This window comes from Lithobates pipiens, unplaced genomic scaffold (genome assembly GCF_037356315.1).
Source record: "Lithobates pipiens isolate NorthernLeopardFrog02 unplaced genomic scaffold, aLitPip1_a1.2 Scaffold_65, whole genome shotgun sequence".
In the NCBI taxonomy this organism is placed as follows: Eukaryota; Metazoa; Chordata; class Amphibia; order Anura; family Ranidae; genus Lithobates; species Lithobates pipiens.
This window is the reverse complement of record NW_027507887.1, coordinates 573,889-590,882: the sequence shown is the minus strand read 5'-3', so window position 1 is coordinate 590,882 and position 16,994 is coordinate 573,889. Positions and strand designations below refer to the sequence as shown.

The window sequence follows — 16,994 nt, the reverse complement described above, 5'->3', positions numbered from 1 at the left end:
TTTCCTTGCATGTCCCCCTCGGATCTACAGTGACTTTACTTCTCCAGGCAATGAGAACAGAGGGGTGTAGACTGTGGAAGGCAAAGTGGAAGCCCAGTATTGGAGTGTGGCTGTGGGGCTCTAGGGCAGATTGGAGCTGGACTTTGTGGAGGATATGATAATATGACAGGCAGGCTGTGGGGCCCCCTGGAGCTAGGGTCGGGGTTGCAATTGTGACCCCTGCAACCCCTTATGCTATGCCCATGAAGTAAAGTATATTCACCTCTAATTCATGTGTATACACTCAAAGTGAAGAATTCCTAATTGTTTTTAGCAAACAAGACTGAAACTGAGTATCTCTTTTCTGACAGCTAATGATAGAAACCCGAAAAAATACATTTTTTGAATACATTTATTTTTCAAAATTTATTTTTTTGTGTAAAAATATGTGACTGAAACACAGTAAAAGAAAATACGGTGGTTTGTCCTCTTATTTTTTGGCCGGCTCATCAGGCTTCTTAGCAATCTCAGCACGGCTTTGGAAAGTTACTGGAATAGTGATCTCTGCAGACTGGATTGCTGGCTTGGGGAGTGGTGCCTCTACTGTCAGAACACCATCCGGAGAAAGAGATGAAGCCACACTTGTAATATCAACACCTGGGGGAAGACTGAAAAAAAACAACAGATCATGATTAAAATTATTAAATTATATGTTTAAACAATAAAACGCCTAATTTTATTCACATATACGGTAATTATATATGATGGAGCTATCTCAGTGCATAATGCACACAGCAAACAGAATGGAATTCAAAATAAAAAAGGCAAGTAAATCTGGGCGGACAATGGCAGTATAAAATGTAGTCAAATGGCTTGTTCACTGCATCTCACTATATCTTATATATGACAGATATAGATTTCCCCTTTTGTTACAGCAAGAAAAGACATTGTTCACTACACCTTCGCAATGTCAGCCTGGGTTCACACTTGTGCGAACACAGACATCGCATGTGATGCAGGTTCAGCCATACCGTTGACTTTTTCACACCCATGCGATCTGATTCATGTGCAAGTTCACAGTTTGCACTGCAATCTGTGGACCAATCTGGGGGTGTCATTAGCATTGTATTGACACTCACAGTGGTTCACAGAAGGCAGTGTGAACTGCCTGAGGGAGAGCTGCGATGCGGGAACCAGCGCTGGAATCACGTCAGTTCCTGCATCACATAGGCTTCTACAAATGATACTTTGATCAAGTTAAAGACAAGAAAGACTGTGATAGACCAATATGCTTTGCCCTATACAAAAAAAAAAAAAACAACCTTTCATAGGGCGGTTGCACCTTTAGAATTGTAAATGCTCCATACTGAATGATTTTTGTTCACTAGTGAGTGCAGCTCATCCTATCTCATATCATCTTTAACATGGGGTATACACATTCAGTTTTTTTTGTTCAACCAGTGGGTTAAGCAAAAAACAAAAACAAAAAAACAACTGACATATCTCTGCATCAACACAACAATGTGCGATGCAGAATTCTCTCACGCTGTGCTATTGTATTCTCACAGGGGGACTCTTCCCCCCATCAGAATATACTGATCCGCACTTGCAGCCAATGCTTGTTTTCGAGCAAGACCATTCAACAGAAGCAGGCCAACTTTCAGTATGTGTTTGCCGGGCTTTAGTCTACTTATTATTTGAGACACTATTGTTTTTGCTTTGCTCTTGTTTTCTTTTTCTAATGCTCCCTAAAATCAAAACGGAAGCCATTTTTTTTTACCACTGTTTACCATATGACTTTTTATGTTTTCACTCCAGATCTGGTTTAAAGTGAAAAGAATAAGTATATATAAAATGGATCAACAATATGTCCCTCGAGTAATGAGGTTAATAAAAATTACTGTGAAGTGTTACAAAGATATTGACTTTTAGGCCTTATGCACACATCATTCTCTGCAGCTATTACCTTTTGTACCACCCCCTCCCTTTAGAATGTAAGCTCTATGAGCAGGGCCCGCCTTTTGTATTGAACTGTACTGTAATTGTGTTGTCCCCCTATACATTGTAAAGCGCTGCGTAAACTGCTGGCGCTATATAAATCGTGTATTATAATAATAATAATTATAATAATAATAAAAAAAAGCCAGTAGCGTTAGCTGTAGAAAAAAGCTGGAGCTATAGAATGAGTTTTGCAGTAGTGTTTTTCAGCATTTTTTAGCTGTAGCATTTTTTTTTTTTTTTTTTTTTTTTAGCAAAACTATATTTCCACAAAAGCTTATGGCTCAAAAACGCTGATAAATTTCGAATAGCTGCATTTGCAGCGTTTTCCAGCATTTTAAGTTCCATGCACACCAGCATTTGTGTTAAGCTACAAAAATGCTGGAAAAAAGGCTGGATAAAAATGCTGGTAATAGCTTTTTTTAGTAGCATTTTAGGAGCGTTTAAGAGAATTTTGGAGCATTAGCATCTTATTAGCATTTTTGCAGTTCCTTTAAAAAAAGAGGGAAAAAAAGCAAAATAATACGCTATTAGTAGCGTTTCTGCTGGAAAAACACTCAAAGAGAATCCACGAAAACAATTATTTTCTGCTCCTAGACACTGAAGCTCAAAAAACACTAATAGCCTAAAGTATTGTGCATGGACACATAGGATACGACTATTTTGTTTCTGGGAGCAGAAAAAAATGCTAATACCAGCTTCTAGGAGCTTAAAAAACATGTGCATGGAGCCTTAAGCTTTTTTCAGAGTTAGAGCTTTTTTACAGTTGAAAAACTACTCTTAAAGCCTCATGCACACTGGACATTATAAAAATGCTAGTAGCGTTAGCTGTGGAAAGCTGCAGCTGTAGAATGAGTTTTGTAGCTTTTTTGCAGTAGCATTTTTCATTTTTTTTGTCTTTTTTAGAAAAACTATACTCCCACAAAAGGTTATGGCTCAAAAATGCTGATAAATGCAGAATAGCCACATTTTGAAGCTTTTATCAAGGTTAGAGCATTTTTACAGCTGAGAAATTCCTCTTAAAACCCACAAGTTCTGGGGGTTTTTCCAGCCAGAAAACGCCCCTGCCAAAAAAAACACTGATAACAGCCTATGGGGTTTATTTACTAAAGGCAAATTCACTTTGCACTACAAATGCACTGCAAATGCACTTGGAAGTGCAGTCGCTGTAGATCTGAGGGGGACATGCAAGGAAAATAAAAAACAGCATTTTTGCTTGCACGCGATTGGATGAAAAAAATCAAAAGCTAAAGCCACTGCACTTCCAAGAGAACTTCAAGTGCACTTGTAGTGCAAAGTGGATTTGCCTTTAGTAAATCAGCCCCTATGTTAAGGATGAGCTCCGGCGTGTTTGCACAGCTCATGTGCAGAGCCCACCAGGAAGTTGGCACTGCGCTGCGCTAATCACAAGCAGTGAGACATTGTCCTGATGCAGAGATCGGGAAATGTCTCACTGCCTGTGATTAGCGCAGCGCAGTGCCGACTTTCTGGCGGTCTCTGCATGTGGGCTTTGCGAACACGCTAGGAGCTCATTCTTAGGCCGCGTACACACGGGCGGACTGTTCGCCCAACTTGGTCCGCTGAACAGTGTTTGAGCTGACAATCCGCTCGTGTGTGGGCTTCAGCGGACTGTTTCAGCGGACAGTCTGACGAACAAAGTCTTACGGAATTTCCGTAAGACAGTCCGTCCAAACTTGGTTTCAGCGGACAGTCCGCTCGTGTGTAGGCTAGTTCGACAGACTAAGTTTGGCGCATGCTCAGAAAGGATTTACACGGCGAAGGTTGCATTGCAGTGTATTGGACGTCGAATTTCTCGTCCCGTCGTACGTGCCGTTCACATCATCACGCGCGCTTTCAGCGGACTGTCTGCTCATCGTGTGTGGTCAAGTCCGTTCATGCAAATTTTGAACGGACTGTTTGTCGGATTGTCTGACGAACTTAGTTGGGCGAACAGTCCGCCCGTGTGTACGCGGCCTCAGTGTGCATGAACACATAGGACAAAAACTGTGGCTGTAAAAACATCCAATGTGCATGAGGCCTTAGACCTAGACTTTTAACCAAGTAGAAAAATGTTCTGTAGAGGGTTATTCAGTTACTAAAAAGGACACAATATGGCCTGGCTCAGTTCCTTGTGGTCTTGGACAAGCCTTTTGCCAATGGGACCAATTACCATTTTGATAGTTTGCAACCAAAATATGTTTGATGCGCCCTTGGTTTGAAGCAGCTGAGGGCACATGTCTATTTAGAATGCTGATATTTTTCAGGAATGAAAAACATCTGTTGTTCATTCCTTATTGCCTCTCTAGGCAACAAGTGCTAGCTGATATCTAGTAACATGCAGCAAACAACAATATACTATACAAGTGCATATATTATCACATTTCATGACCAGAAGAAAATAAATATGTTACAACTGACATAGAACTGTCCTGGCTGACTGTAATGTAACTTATCATTTATCTCATTGAGATGTGTGAACCTGTAGCAATAAACATTTGCTTAAGTATAGTATATTTTAAGCCTCATGTACATGTACAGTTTCATACATCACAGTAAATAGAAATATAACAAAGTGGCAATTTTTATGACTGTTCACTACAGCAGCTCCATTCTTTAAGAGAAAATATTTAGTATGGACTCACGTATATTTTCTTGTAAAGCATCTTGAGATAAATCCATGTTCATCTTGTTTCTCTTCATGTTTTCCTGTAAGAAAAGTTTTAAAGTAGTTCATAAATAATCAGCATCCCTTATGGTGAATAGCCTTTGCCTAAATGAGCTCACATGCTTCTCAGCATTAATGTCCATCAGTTAGGTTAATGGTGCACATTTTCAACTAAATACTCTAAGAGCAAGCCAAGCTAGTTCTCATCATGATAAGTCTAGTAATGCAATATTTAAGTGAAAGGAAAAACCCTAAGGCCATCTTGAAAATGTGCAATATTAAATGTCATTGATAACTACTTTGAAGGCACTGTTCAGTTTCAGAAATGTTGTCACATACAGTATCTCTGTTATTTTTACAAAAAACACCTGTATTAAAGCGGAGTTCTACCCAGAAATGGAACTTCCTCTTTAAGTACTGGTGACCCCCTGACATGCCACATTTGGCCTGTCAAGTTTTGACAGGCACCCAGCTTCCACTTCCCCCCCTGGCGCCTCGGTACCAAGCAGAAGTTCACCTCTCCCCTCTCCCTCCCTGCTATCTTCTGGGACACGTCACAAGTACCAGAAGATTGCCCGGCCAGTCATAACGCGCAGCATGGCCCACACATGCACAGTGTGCACCCAGCCGTGAAGACACAGCCGGACACCCACAGTTACAATGCCGGTACTATGAAGAGGAGGGGGAGAGGAGCGAGGCTTCGTGTGCCAGCATCGCTGGACTGTGGGACAGGTGAGTGTCTGTTTATTAAAAGTCAGCAGCTACACTTATTGTAGCTGCTAACTTTTAAATGGGTGGAACTCTGCTTTAAGATGGTCTCTCTAGCACTTAAATATATATATATATATATATATATATATATATATATATTTTTTTTTTTTTTTCTGCGTGATTCATACATTTTATTATTTATTAGAACCTTGTCGTGTGAACCATGCCATGCACCTGAAATCAGTTTAAAATATATCTCTATCCCTATACTTTTTTATTCTTGATTTAAGGTTTTTCACAAAGTTTCTGTTTAACAAGGCCGATGCTGGTTACAATATATCTTTAAGTAATATAAATATACAGAAAAGTTACCAATTAAATGCTAACTTGAAAAATTTACAAATATCAATCGGTACAGGAAAATCATAAAACATGGTGAAACAGTGCTACAGGGTAGTGATATGGTCTTCTACATACACATAAGAGGACTGAACAGAAAGTCTTAATTTTTGCTTTGTTGGGGAAGGAGGAAGATGTGTGGAGTGAAGATCTATGGAAGGGATTCGGTAAGTGGAGCATGGGGCAGAGGGCAAAAGGGGGTATCTTGGAAAACAGCTAAAGGCTAATGCGATAAATGTACAAAGATTTATCAGTCTGTACAGTATGAAACTTAACCAAGTTCATATACCAGGGTGAAACTGGGGTAGAGGGTAGAAATATGGGTTTAATTTACTAAAGGCAAATAGAGTGTTCACTTTGCAAGGAAAAGTGCCCCAGAGCTTATTGAATGCGGTGACTTACACAATCACATGCAAGGAAATAAAAAAACAGCGTTTTAGCTTGCACTTGATTGGATGATTGAATTCAGCAGAGCTTCATCTCATTCAATAGGCTCTGAGGCATATTCTCTTTGAAAGTACAACTTCCCTTTCAAAGTGAAGAGCCTATTTGCCTTAAGCAAATCAATCCCATGGTCTTATATATACAAATAGCAGAACTGAGCAGAAAATATTAGGTTTTTGTATGTTTTGATGGGAAAGAAGGAGGATTTATAGATCAATGGAAGGAGTTGGTTACAAAGAGCATAGTCTGAGGGCAAAATGAGATATCATGGTACTTTGTTTCTCAATTACATCCTGGGCCTGTTAATACAGGGTTCATGGAGCGTATGTGAGGTAATCTGAGGTCTGGGTTAACTGTAACCAAATGGAACCACATTTTATTCATACTCTATTTTGTCCTATGGTACTATGAAATTCTCCATTTGCATATTTGCAGGCTTTTCTATCCATGTAGTTTATAATATTACACAGATACAATTTTTTTAAAACTCCTTAAGGGCTAAGATATGGACTTTGTATTGGATTTATGTGCACATTTTCTATTTATGTTTGCTTCATCACATTCAGAAGCATTCTGATTATGTATAATGTGAAGTGACCCTTCACACTGTGTTCTGGATATAGACTAGCAAAAGGAATATGATTTACACTGATATGCAATCTTTATTTTTCCAAGTGTAATAATGTTTGTATTGGCATCTACTTACATTTCGCAAGCAGACATAAATCCCTGTGTGAGTGACTAAAGGCTGGTCTCCTAGGTAGGATTACACCTTACCATCTGTGTGGGATTCAAGCGTTGTTAAAAGATCTCTACCGGTTTTGTATAGCTCACTTTATCACTTCATTAGGTCAAAAATGAAGCATGGACTGTAGTTTGATAGTATACACTGTATGTTTTTAGTAAATGTCTTGGGGCATGTTTTTTTAAAGCAGAAAGTGATTATTCCCCACTGGGATCCTGTTGTGTATTTCACTGTAAAAATATTTGCCATTTACCAAACCGATTTACATTTTACACCAAAAGTCACAAACCTAGACTTTCCTGACAGGAAACGCAGGTCTTTGTCACATTCACCATATTTATGATATAGCAAATGTTTTATTCGCTGCTCTTGATTTTTTATTTTTTTTTGCATATTTGCTGTTTGCATATGGAAAGTCATTGATTCTAAAAATGATTAATCATTGATTCCTATTGTGCTAGATCCCTCTACATACTGAAAGTGCCATACAAATTTTAGGCTAATGTCTTCATTTGCACTTAGTTTCAACACCCACTGCAGATTTGCATTACACATAGAGCCAATTTAAAAGACATTTATTGTAACATTGAACCTAAATGGTGTTATAAATAAAAATAAGGGAGTAATGAAAGCTGCTGGTTCAGCAGAGTGGACCCCATTATTTGCTAGGCCATGCGAATATTTGCTCCACTGGTGTAATAGTGCGCTACTAAAACGTGATCAAGTTCATTAGGATGCAAGATTCCTGTGGACCCTAACCCCAAAAAGCAAGCCTGTGCTCATTACTCCAAAAACCAATTACATCCCATTTTTTAAACGGCTGAGACTTTTGTTGTGCGTCCTAAGATCCAATGGCGCAGATCTGGGACCAGTTGATTGTCCACCTGAACCATGATTCTTTGCAACAGAACAGAAACGTGAACAATCTCTCTCTGCACTGATCATGTGACTAGACCTCAGCATATGTGAAATACTACTTGACAAGGATCATTTGCACTTAATGTTGCAAAAATATTCTGAACATCAATTGTCTGGTCTGTTACCCATAGGAATTTTTCCAACAGTTTTTCAGTAACAATTGTGTAGAAAGTCTTTGGAAAACTGCAATTTGTTGATATGGTGAGTTCAGAATTCCCTTTTAGATACTTGATACATGAGGCTTATTTGATATCACTTCCATGTAAGATCATGTTATACATGCACGCCAAATTGTTCCTATATTGTTCTGCATTCTGTTATACAACCAGGTCTTTTTTTGTGCCAGAATGTGCCGATACTATGTACCAGGAAGATATTATGTATAGTACTGTATTGCATGGTTCCTATTCAGTAGGAGCTACACTATGGGGTTGATTTACTAAAATTGGAGATTGCAAAATCTGATGCAGCTCTGCATAGAAACCAATCAGATTCATTTTTTTTTTGTCAAAGCTTAATTGAACAATCTGAAGTTAGAAGCTGATTGGCTCCATGCGCAGCTAGACCAGATTTTTCACTTTCCAGTTTCAGTAAATCAATCCCAGTTTCTTATCAGTTGCTTCACAACTCCCCTGCACTGGAACCTGAGTATGCATACAAAGCCTTTCCTATCTTTAGTATTACAGATAATGTAATTAGAGGATGCCTGCTCCCATCTATAAATCATCACTGGCTGCTGTGTGAGTGACTCTGCAGTCTACAATATATGAGGAGTCACCAGGTACAAGGGTGGGAGGAAGTGGAGATGCTTAATATGTTTTCTAAAAGAGGGGTTGTTGGGAGGCGGTGAAAACAAGGGTGGCCCAGGGGATGGAGGGTTGTACCTATTCTCTAATGACAGAAAAACCTTGTATACAGCAGAATACAATTTACAAATATTTTCCCTAAAAGCTAGATGTAAATTAATATAAACATTTAGTGACAATAGCAGTGTTCCTGTGCTCTTGGTGTAAATCAAAATTGACATGGAGAATGAAAGAAACAGCTGTGGTCTTATTCTACAGATTAGCAAAGGCAAATGTCAGTTTCAAGCCAACATCCAATAATGCTAATGGCAGCAAGTTGTTGCAAAAAGAAGCTCTCTGCTCCCCATTATACACATTTCCTCAAAATGAACTACACCATCCTGCACTGTAGACTAAAAGCCAACTAAAAAGTAGTATTAATATTTAATGTGCTGAGACAGTGTTATCCATTACAGAAATCACTGGGGCTGCAATTTATATTTCCCTTTTCCTCATCCTAGATAGAACATACAAGAATGCATGGAGCAAATTACTGGGCCATTAGGTGACAGTTTAATTAGGTCAGACATCATATGTGTCAGGGAGCAGGTTCTTACTTTAATAACATTAGTAATATAACCCAGGAAACTGTCTATAATTTAGGTTATAAAGACAAAAAGCATTTTTCAATAAAATTTTTACCCCCTATAAATAACAATTGTAAAGGTTTGATTACCTTTAGGCCAATTGTTTGATCATTAATGAATGAAAGTCCTGCTTTTATTCAGATAGTAGGTGCAGCTAGTAGGGGTAGTCATTTTATTACCATGTGAGTGATAATGTGAGTCTTTTTCAGTACAACTCATCATTTTTTATATGCAACTGTTCTTTGATCTGCTATTCAAAAGGTGGTTAAAATATAGGTAAGACTAAATAACACCTTGGTTAAACCTACATAGGACATTCAGGCTTACTGAGCACCTAGAAAATGTGACATATACATTGTGATGATGGAGAAAAGAAAGTGAGAACAAACATGGAGTTGTTGTCAGTAGTACCCAATCCAGTTTCACCTTTCATTATATGTAAGAGATGAGACGTGACCTAAAAAAAACAGCTTAACCTCATATCCCTCCACTAAAAACAATTGTCAGGGAAGAACCAATTAGATTGGTTTTCCAACTAGCTGTAGCATTCTCTTACTTCTAATGTGTGCTATTTATTAGATCCAAATCAAGTTCTGTCTTCCTTATTGTCAGGGCTGGGCTCAGCCCTTTTTTCTCAGAGCAGGCCGCTCAGCTGTCGGTTAATTTCCAGCTCTAATCTTTCCACAGTGAATAACCTGGTGATGATATCCTGCTCGTCAGTCCTGCTGGCCACTTAAGCTGTTCAGTCCAGATCATCTCTGCCTATGCCTGGTCAACATATCAGAGACTCTCTCCTGTGTACCTGTGAAAGACTTGTTTGGCTGACGTTCCTTCTGCTTCCAGATCCTGCTTGTTGTTCCACTGACTACGCTGATTCTCCAGCTTCCTGATATCCTGGCCTGGCCTGAAATATGCTGATCCCTGACTCCTTGACGTCCTGACTTGTCTGACTATCCATTCCAGTTACGGAACTCTGGCTATGTTCTGACTATATTTGCTCTGTTTACCTTTTACTATTAATATTAAACTAGTGTGATTTTTACTGCACTTCTGTCTCAGTCTGATTCATGGTTTCTGACACTTATTGGTTCATGACTGGCTGTGTCATTTGAACTGTCTACTATCAGGGTGATTCAATTGGTCATGAAAGCTGAATACTGTTCCTACACATAGCTGCTGTTAATTTTGTCATGTATTAGTACCGTAGTATTAGTCTTACAACATAGAGATCTTTTATGAAGTGGTGCTGGCTCAATAACTAACATAGGGGCAAGACACACTTAGCCTAACTGATCAGCACTAACAGTTCTTCATATTTATACTGACTAACACTAATTGCCTATATGTGAATGCGTGAGGCTGCAGCCCAATGTTTTTCATTTTTGCACTAATACCACACCAGAGATCAGTAGAGTAGAGAGCAGTATTCCTGAAAGCTAGTAGTGCCTTCTAGCCATTAACAAATGCAATGTGGCTGTGATGAATGACGGTGATGGTTTATAAGAGTGAATGAAAGCAGCACAGTGCATGGTGGTTGACTATATCTGATAGCATGACCCTGCAGCACTGAAAAGTATGAGTTCGCAAAAAATTAAAGCAAACACTTTTTATGTGAACCCCAACAGATCACACATGTAAGCATGCAGCATTTTGTCCAATCTTGATGCTTGTAAAACATTTATCTATAGTTTAATTTTTACTCTAAATCCCTAGCCTTTACATTACAATAATTACTAATGATCAAATAGTAACTCTATAACAACGACATTCATTTTTGGAGTTAAAAACTTTGGTCAACTTATCCACGCTGTTCATTTACTGCCAATTACTCAACAGTAAATTTGTTATTTATTAAGTTGAAATTCATACACATCATGAGGCATACATATAATATGATTATCAAGCAGCTATTAAAATATTTGTTGAAAATCACATATATATATTTGTGAATAATACTTTTGTGGCAAAGAACCAATAAACAAATATACCCACAAACAGGCAATAATGTGCAGTAAACTTAAAGATTTGTTTTAAATTGTTATATAATATGTTTGTCCTTATTATTGTAAGCAGATGAGATTACAGTAAGTTTTGAGCGTAGGTAAAAAGGCCAGCCATAGATGTGTCTTTGAGAACAATTGTTGAGAAGACAACTGCTTACCATTTGTAGGACTAGGATCTACTGCTGCAATGGTGAACACACAATTAGAGTGGACCTATAGTTAAAATCTAGAGTTTGGCTAAGAGGGATTCATTAGTATAGTATGATGAAGCAATCAGGAAAAAATGCTTTAAATATATCATTCTAGATTAATCACAGCAGAGCCCTTCCTTACCTTACCTTCCTTAGGCACCCTTCATTTCTCTAGCCTTACAGGACTTTTGATATCAAAGGGGTATATCTCACCCCCTTCTATTTCTGATTGCTGGATTACATTGACTGTTATTTTTGGGCTAGATCAGTGAATAGTAATAGCAGCCTGACTTCGACCCACCTAATATGGAGGCTGTCTTCCAGCCTGTGAATGTGGATGACAAAGTAGGTCAAGGCAAAAGAACAGCTGTAGAATGCCTATGTTATATAGCATTCACAACTGACCTGTCCCATGCTGTTTGATGGATGACATTGCCTGTGTTTGCATTCACTTCAATACCTTCCTCATGGAAAATAATTAGTTAGGCCACAAGGGAACTTACCAAATGAAAAATCTCCTTAAGCAAAAACTAAGACTTTTGATACTGGAAACACTCTTAGGGGTACCTTTACATTTCTCCACATTTGCTAAGCATCACACTGGGCCATCTGGTCTGGGTGGGATCTAGCCTTGAAATTACTCTCTCAAATAATCCCCGTTTAATGATCCAATATAGCCCAAATTACAATAAAAATGTTAGAATGCCTAAATTGCATTTTATTGAAAATAAAATCTTACGCATATTATGCCCTACGGAAAAGGTCCCATCGGATTATATTGTCGGAAAATCCGATCATGTGTGGGCTCTATCAGACTTTTTCCGTCGGAAATTCCAACAGAAAAAATTTGAGAGCAATATCTAAAATTTTACATCAAAAAATCCGATCTGAGAATTCCGATCGGACAAAGTGCCACGCATGCTCAGATCAGATTACGAGACCAAAGCTATTGGTTACTAGCCTCTACGTAGTCCCGTCGTACGCAACGAACATCAACACGTTCCGAATGATCAGATTGTCCGACAATTTTGTCCGACCGTGTGTATGCAAATGCGATTTAAAAAAAAAAATAATCTGACGGATTTTGTGGTCGGAATGTCTGACCGTGTGTACAGGGCATAAGTGTGTATGCAGTTTACTAAAAGTGTCAGAACTTGACCTTGAAATCTCAAGGTTCATTTATTAGGATATGATTCAACTAACATGTTTTTTTCACTCAGTCCACACATTGGCATTCATTTTCCTAGGCTATAATGTTATGGCAAGCTGTAAGTTTGCACCCCTGCTTATCTTTTCCCTGACAATGAGGATCAAAGAAAATAGATTTAAAAATCTTCAAATAGTATCATGTTGTAAGGCACTGTCTGTTGCTCACCCCAGCACTTATATATACAGTATATAGCTATTTTACTGATTAAGGCTTGGGACCACACAATGGCGACTGCTGGCAGCTCATTTAAGATCATTACAGAGTTAATTGGCAGTACAGGAGTATTAATAATAGTCCTCCTTTTCAAAGTGAATTTACACTTAACTTAGTGAATGAGGTGAAACACTGTGAAAAGTCGCATTGAAAAGGATATCCAATAATATTTTAAAAACTGAATTTTTGCTTGCGCATAATTGGATGATTGAAGTCAACACAAGTTCACTTCATTTACTAAGCTGTGGGACAATTCAATTTGCCAAGAAAACATTTACTTAGTTTAGTGAATGAGGTGAAGTTGTGCTGATCACCATCCAATAATGTGAATGTGTAAGCAAAAATCTATTTTTTTAAATATTTTCCTTGCACATTTTTGGGTATTCTTTTACAATTAAATTTTTACTTAATTTTACTTTGTTTTACCTAATTCACTAAGATAAGTGAAAATTCACTTGCCCTACTTAAATAATCAACTTTACAGTGTTAATATTTGTTGAAATCAATAATCATGTAAAGTTTATAAGTAACTTTACAGCTATGGCATATCATAACTAAATTATAGAAGCGGGTACTTTTTGGTTAATAGTGCTGAGATCTGTATATCATGACAATAATGATGGTCAAGCATGAGATCAACTGCTTTTTTACAGTCTAGCACTGGTTGCACAAAGTTTTTGAATTTAGGGATATGTGGGTATAACAAAAACATATTTTCTAACATTATGCATTTTGTTTACGTAATTTCATAAGAGCAAATTTAGTAAAAATTTGTTTATAGTATTATATATTTTCTGAAATTGCTATTATTCTGTAACTCTATGTAGTGACAAATTCCACTGAAACATATGTTGTGGCTACATACAATGTTTTTCAGCCATAATATGGTGCATAGGTATGTATTGTAGCTACATTGGAATAACATGGGTAAGTAGCTTGATGGAAAATCCATATTAGAACACAGAGGGTTATTTACGAAAGGCAAATCCACTTTGCACTGAAAGTGCACTTGGAAGTGCAGTCACTCTAAATCTAAGCGTTAGATCTGAAATGAGTGGAAGCTCTGCTAATTTTATCATCCAATCATGTGCAAGCTAAAATGCTGTTTTTTTTGTTTTCCTTGCAGCGACCTACAGCGACTTTACAGCCAAGTGCACTTTCAGTGCGTTTTCAAGTGCACTTGCAGTGCAAAGTGAATTTTCCTTTAGTAAATAACCCCCACAGTGTCTTTACTATGAGCTTTGTTCTATAGCAAAACTAAAGCGATCTTTTTCTGGTAGAAAATAACCATGGCCAACAAGATGGCACATGTATACCCAGCAGTGAACAGTAGTGAAAGTAATTTATTCACAATTAAAATAAATATATAACATGCCTATGAACTTTTAAAGGTACAGTAAATAACATTTATCAGAGCGCATTAACTATTTAACATAACAAACCTTTTTGTACTTTGCATACTATAGATTGCATAAAATAAATTACATAAATGCATTGATAACCACTTCAACCTACCTGTGATTTCCACTAAACCATCTCTAGTTTTGACAACCAGTTCCTCAGGAGAAAAGTGGTTGACATCTAAGCTGATCTTCCAGCAGTCGGCTGTTTGTCGGATCTCTGAAATTCCACTGCTAAGTTGCCGACTTAGTGCCCTGTTAAAATCAGGAACAGTTGCTGCTGCAGGAGAAACTACAGCTGGAGTAGTAGGAGGAACAGCGTCCACTGATTGACTGGGAAAAAGACGGACGTAGCCTGGCCAATTTGTGCTAGGCCATTGGTACCAATCTTCAGGAATTCTTGGCATACCAAAAGACTGATCAAACAGTCTGTTGGTACCTTGGTACCAGTCTCGGAATGGTTCCCAGCTTGGGGTGCGAAGGAAAGTGAAGGGAATTCTACGTTCTGAAGACATGGTCTGAGTCTATGGCACTGTTCAACAAGCTGTTTTTGCTCTGTCCAAGCTTTAGTCTGTCACTGACATTTGGAGGGTGCAGCTGTTTTATGGAGAGCCAGGCATTTATTTTTAGCAACTGAAAAGTGTGTGCTATTACTGGAGATTACACAAGTAGTTGTGATAGAAGGTTCTCGTTCCTCAGGAATAACAATTCACTGACAAGTCATTTATGAATATTTATGTACCATCACGCAGATAAGAAGAATTCCTTTATATGTCACTTACGTGGCTCTAACTAGAAAATTACATGGACACTTCGAAAGGGTATATTAGCACAGTACTTCTTTATTTAATATGTCTACAACAATGATGTTATTGCAAAATCTGTAATAACAGTTACTACCTTAATTGCTGCTTGTTTAATATATCACAGTAACATTATAAATTTATTACAACGGAAAAAAAACAAAAAAAAAACATTGAATATGATTGTCTTCTTTGTTTTTTTTTCCTCCTCCCTCTCTTTCCCTCTTTCCTTTACTTATATCCTGCCTTTCTACTTCCATTCCCTTCCTTCATCTTCTCCTCTCCTCATTCTCACGCCTTCACTCTCCTGGAATATTTCCTTGTACTCCTAAATTCCATCCAACTTTTCCATGCCTTTACAAACGTCCCTTTTCTGTCTTCTTCACAATTATATAATTCTACCAAATTATATATAAAATCTACTCTTCCAATCCATTCTTTTAATGTTTTCTTATACTGTTATTGTCAGATTAGTGCTATGACATAAATACGTTTCTGGATTTTTAGGCACACTCACTCCCGTTATCTCCTGAAACAATTGTATCACCTCTTGCCAAAATTTCTGTATTTTTAAACATTGCCACCATATGTGCGCACATATGGCGATTGTCTTCTTTCTGTTCTATCATATTAGTACCTAGAGGACTAAAGTAAACTCCGAAAATATAAAATTGATGGGGGATAGGGACTTTTTGTAGCAGCCACAACAGCGTCTCTTCTGCCAAAAATTCTCTTTCTCTTTAACCCAACAATTGTTTTGCAAATTCTTTATTTAAATTATCTGGTATTCACAAAGTAATAGCGTTTATGAGGACACACACACAGTGCCTCATGCGCATGTTGTTAGTCAAGTGTATAGCAACAAAACATAAAATTCACAGAATACAGAACTGCCTATACAGGAATGTCCAAGCATTGCATAGACTACAAGAGACTTCCCATAGCGTGAACATACAGTATAGCCAGACCAACATTATTCTCAAGTTTACTGAATGATGCAAACACTGGGAATACAATATTTTCTAACATTTAACATGTGTGGATGGGGCAAGTACAGAAAAGGTACTGGGCTAAGGGGAGGGAGGAGGGGAGGGGAGGGTGAGATGGAAGAGGACAGGGATAGGGAAGAAGAAGAAAGAAAAAACATGGTGGGTAGGGAAAAGGGAGTACACTGCAAGTGGGGTGGCAAAATGCACCATTTTACTGGGTGCAGGATCCGAAAAGTGCCTTATACCCTAGAAAGTTTAAACTGGAATCCCAGAAGAAGTGGCATGGGGACAGCGGTGCAGTGGGTGACTATCTACTAACAGCCTGGAGTGGACAGCACTGGAGCAGGGCACAGTTGTTATGTAAGTGAACCATAATATACAGCATACTTGTACATTATGGCAATATAACACCCAGCATACATTCTCTTTATACATACTCTTTAAGGGCATTGGGTGTTAGTGGGCACCATGATAACTATGTGTCCTTCTAAATGAGGAAGAATGACGATACACAGAGCTTCCATTAGATTTTTTCATATCTGTGACATTTAACCTCCCTGGCGGTATGATTATTTCAGATTTAAGGTGCTAAAAGTGGTACAATTATTTTGCATGAAAATTTGGCGTTTTATATTGTAGTCCTGTAATTCTTAGGCCGCGTACACACGGGCGGACTGTTCGCCCAACTTAGTCCGCTGAACAGTGTTTCAGCGGACAATCCGCTCGTGTGTGGGCTTCAGCGGACTGTTTCAGCGGACAGTCTGACGAACAAAGTCTTACGGAATTTCCGTAAGACAGTCCGTCCAAACTTGGTTTCAGCGGATAGTCCGCTCGTGTGTAGGCTAGTTCGACAGACTAAGTTTGGCGCATGCTCAGAAAGGATTTACACGGCGA

General features: G+C 38.3%; 1 protein-coding gene across 1 annotated transcript; it reads right to left on the bottom strand.

Moving 5' to 3' along the window:
* Positions 1 to 373: 373 nt before the first annotated feature.
* LOC143958925 (heat shock protein beta-1-like) lies at positions 374 to 14,904 on the bottom strand. The gene is made up of 3 exons (XM_077467910.1): positions 14,424 to 14,904; positions 4,620 to 4,683; positions 374 to 647 (listed from the first exon to the last, which is right to left on the bottom strand). Exons 1-3 carry the CDS (start codon positions 14,821 to 14,823, stop codon positions 470 to 472), a joined length of 642 nt encoding a protein of 213 aa, XP_077324036.1. The 5' UTR covers positions 14,824 to 14,904; the 3' UTR covers positions 374 to 469.
* Between the last annotated feature and the right edge of the window lie 2,090 nt (positions 14,905 to 16,994).

Excerpts from the sequence above, each read along its gene's own strand:
- LOC143958925 (XM_077467910.1), bottom strand. The coding sequence starts at position 14,823 with ATGTCTTCAGAACGTAGAATTCCCTTCACTTTCCTTCGCACCCCAAGC. Across the intron at positions 4,684-14,423 it reads TGGTTTAGTGGAAATCACAG|GAAAACATGAAGAGAAACAA; the intron begins GTAGGTTGAAGT and ends CTTTTCTTACAG. Across the intron at positions 648-4,619 it reads TGCTTTACAAGAAAATATAC|TCTTCCCCCAGGTGTTGATA; the intron begins GTGAGTCCATAC and ends GTTTTTTTTCAG.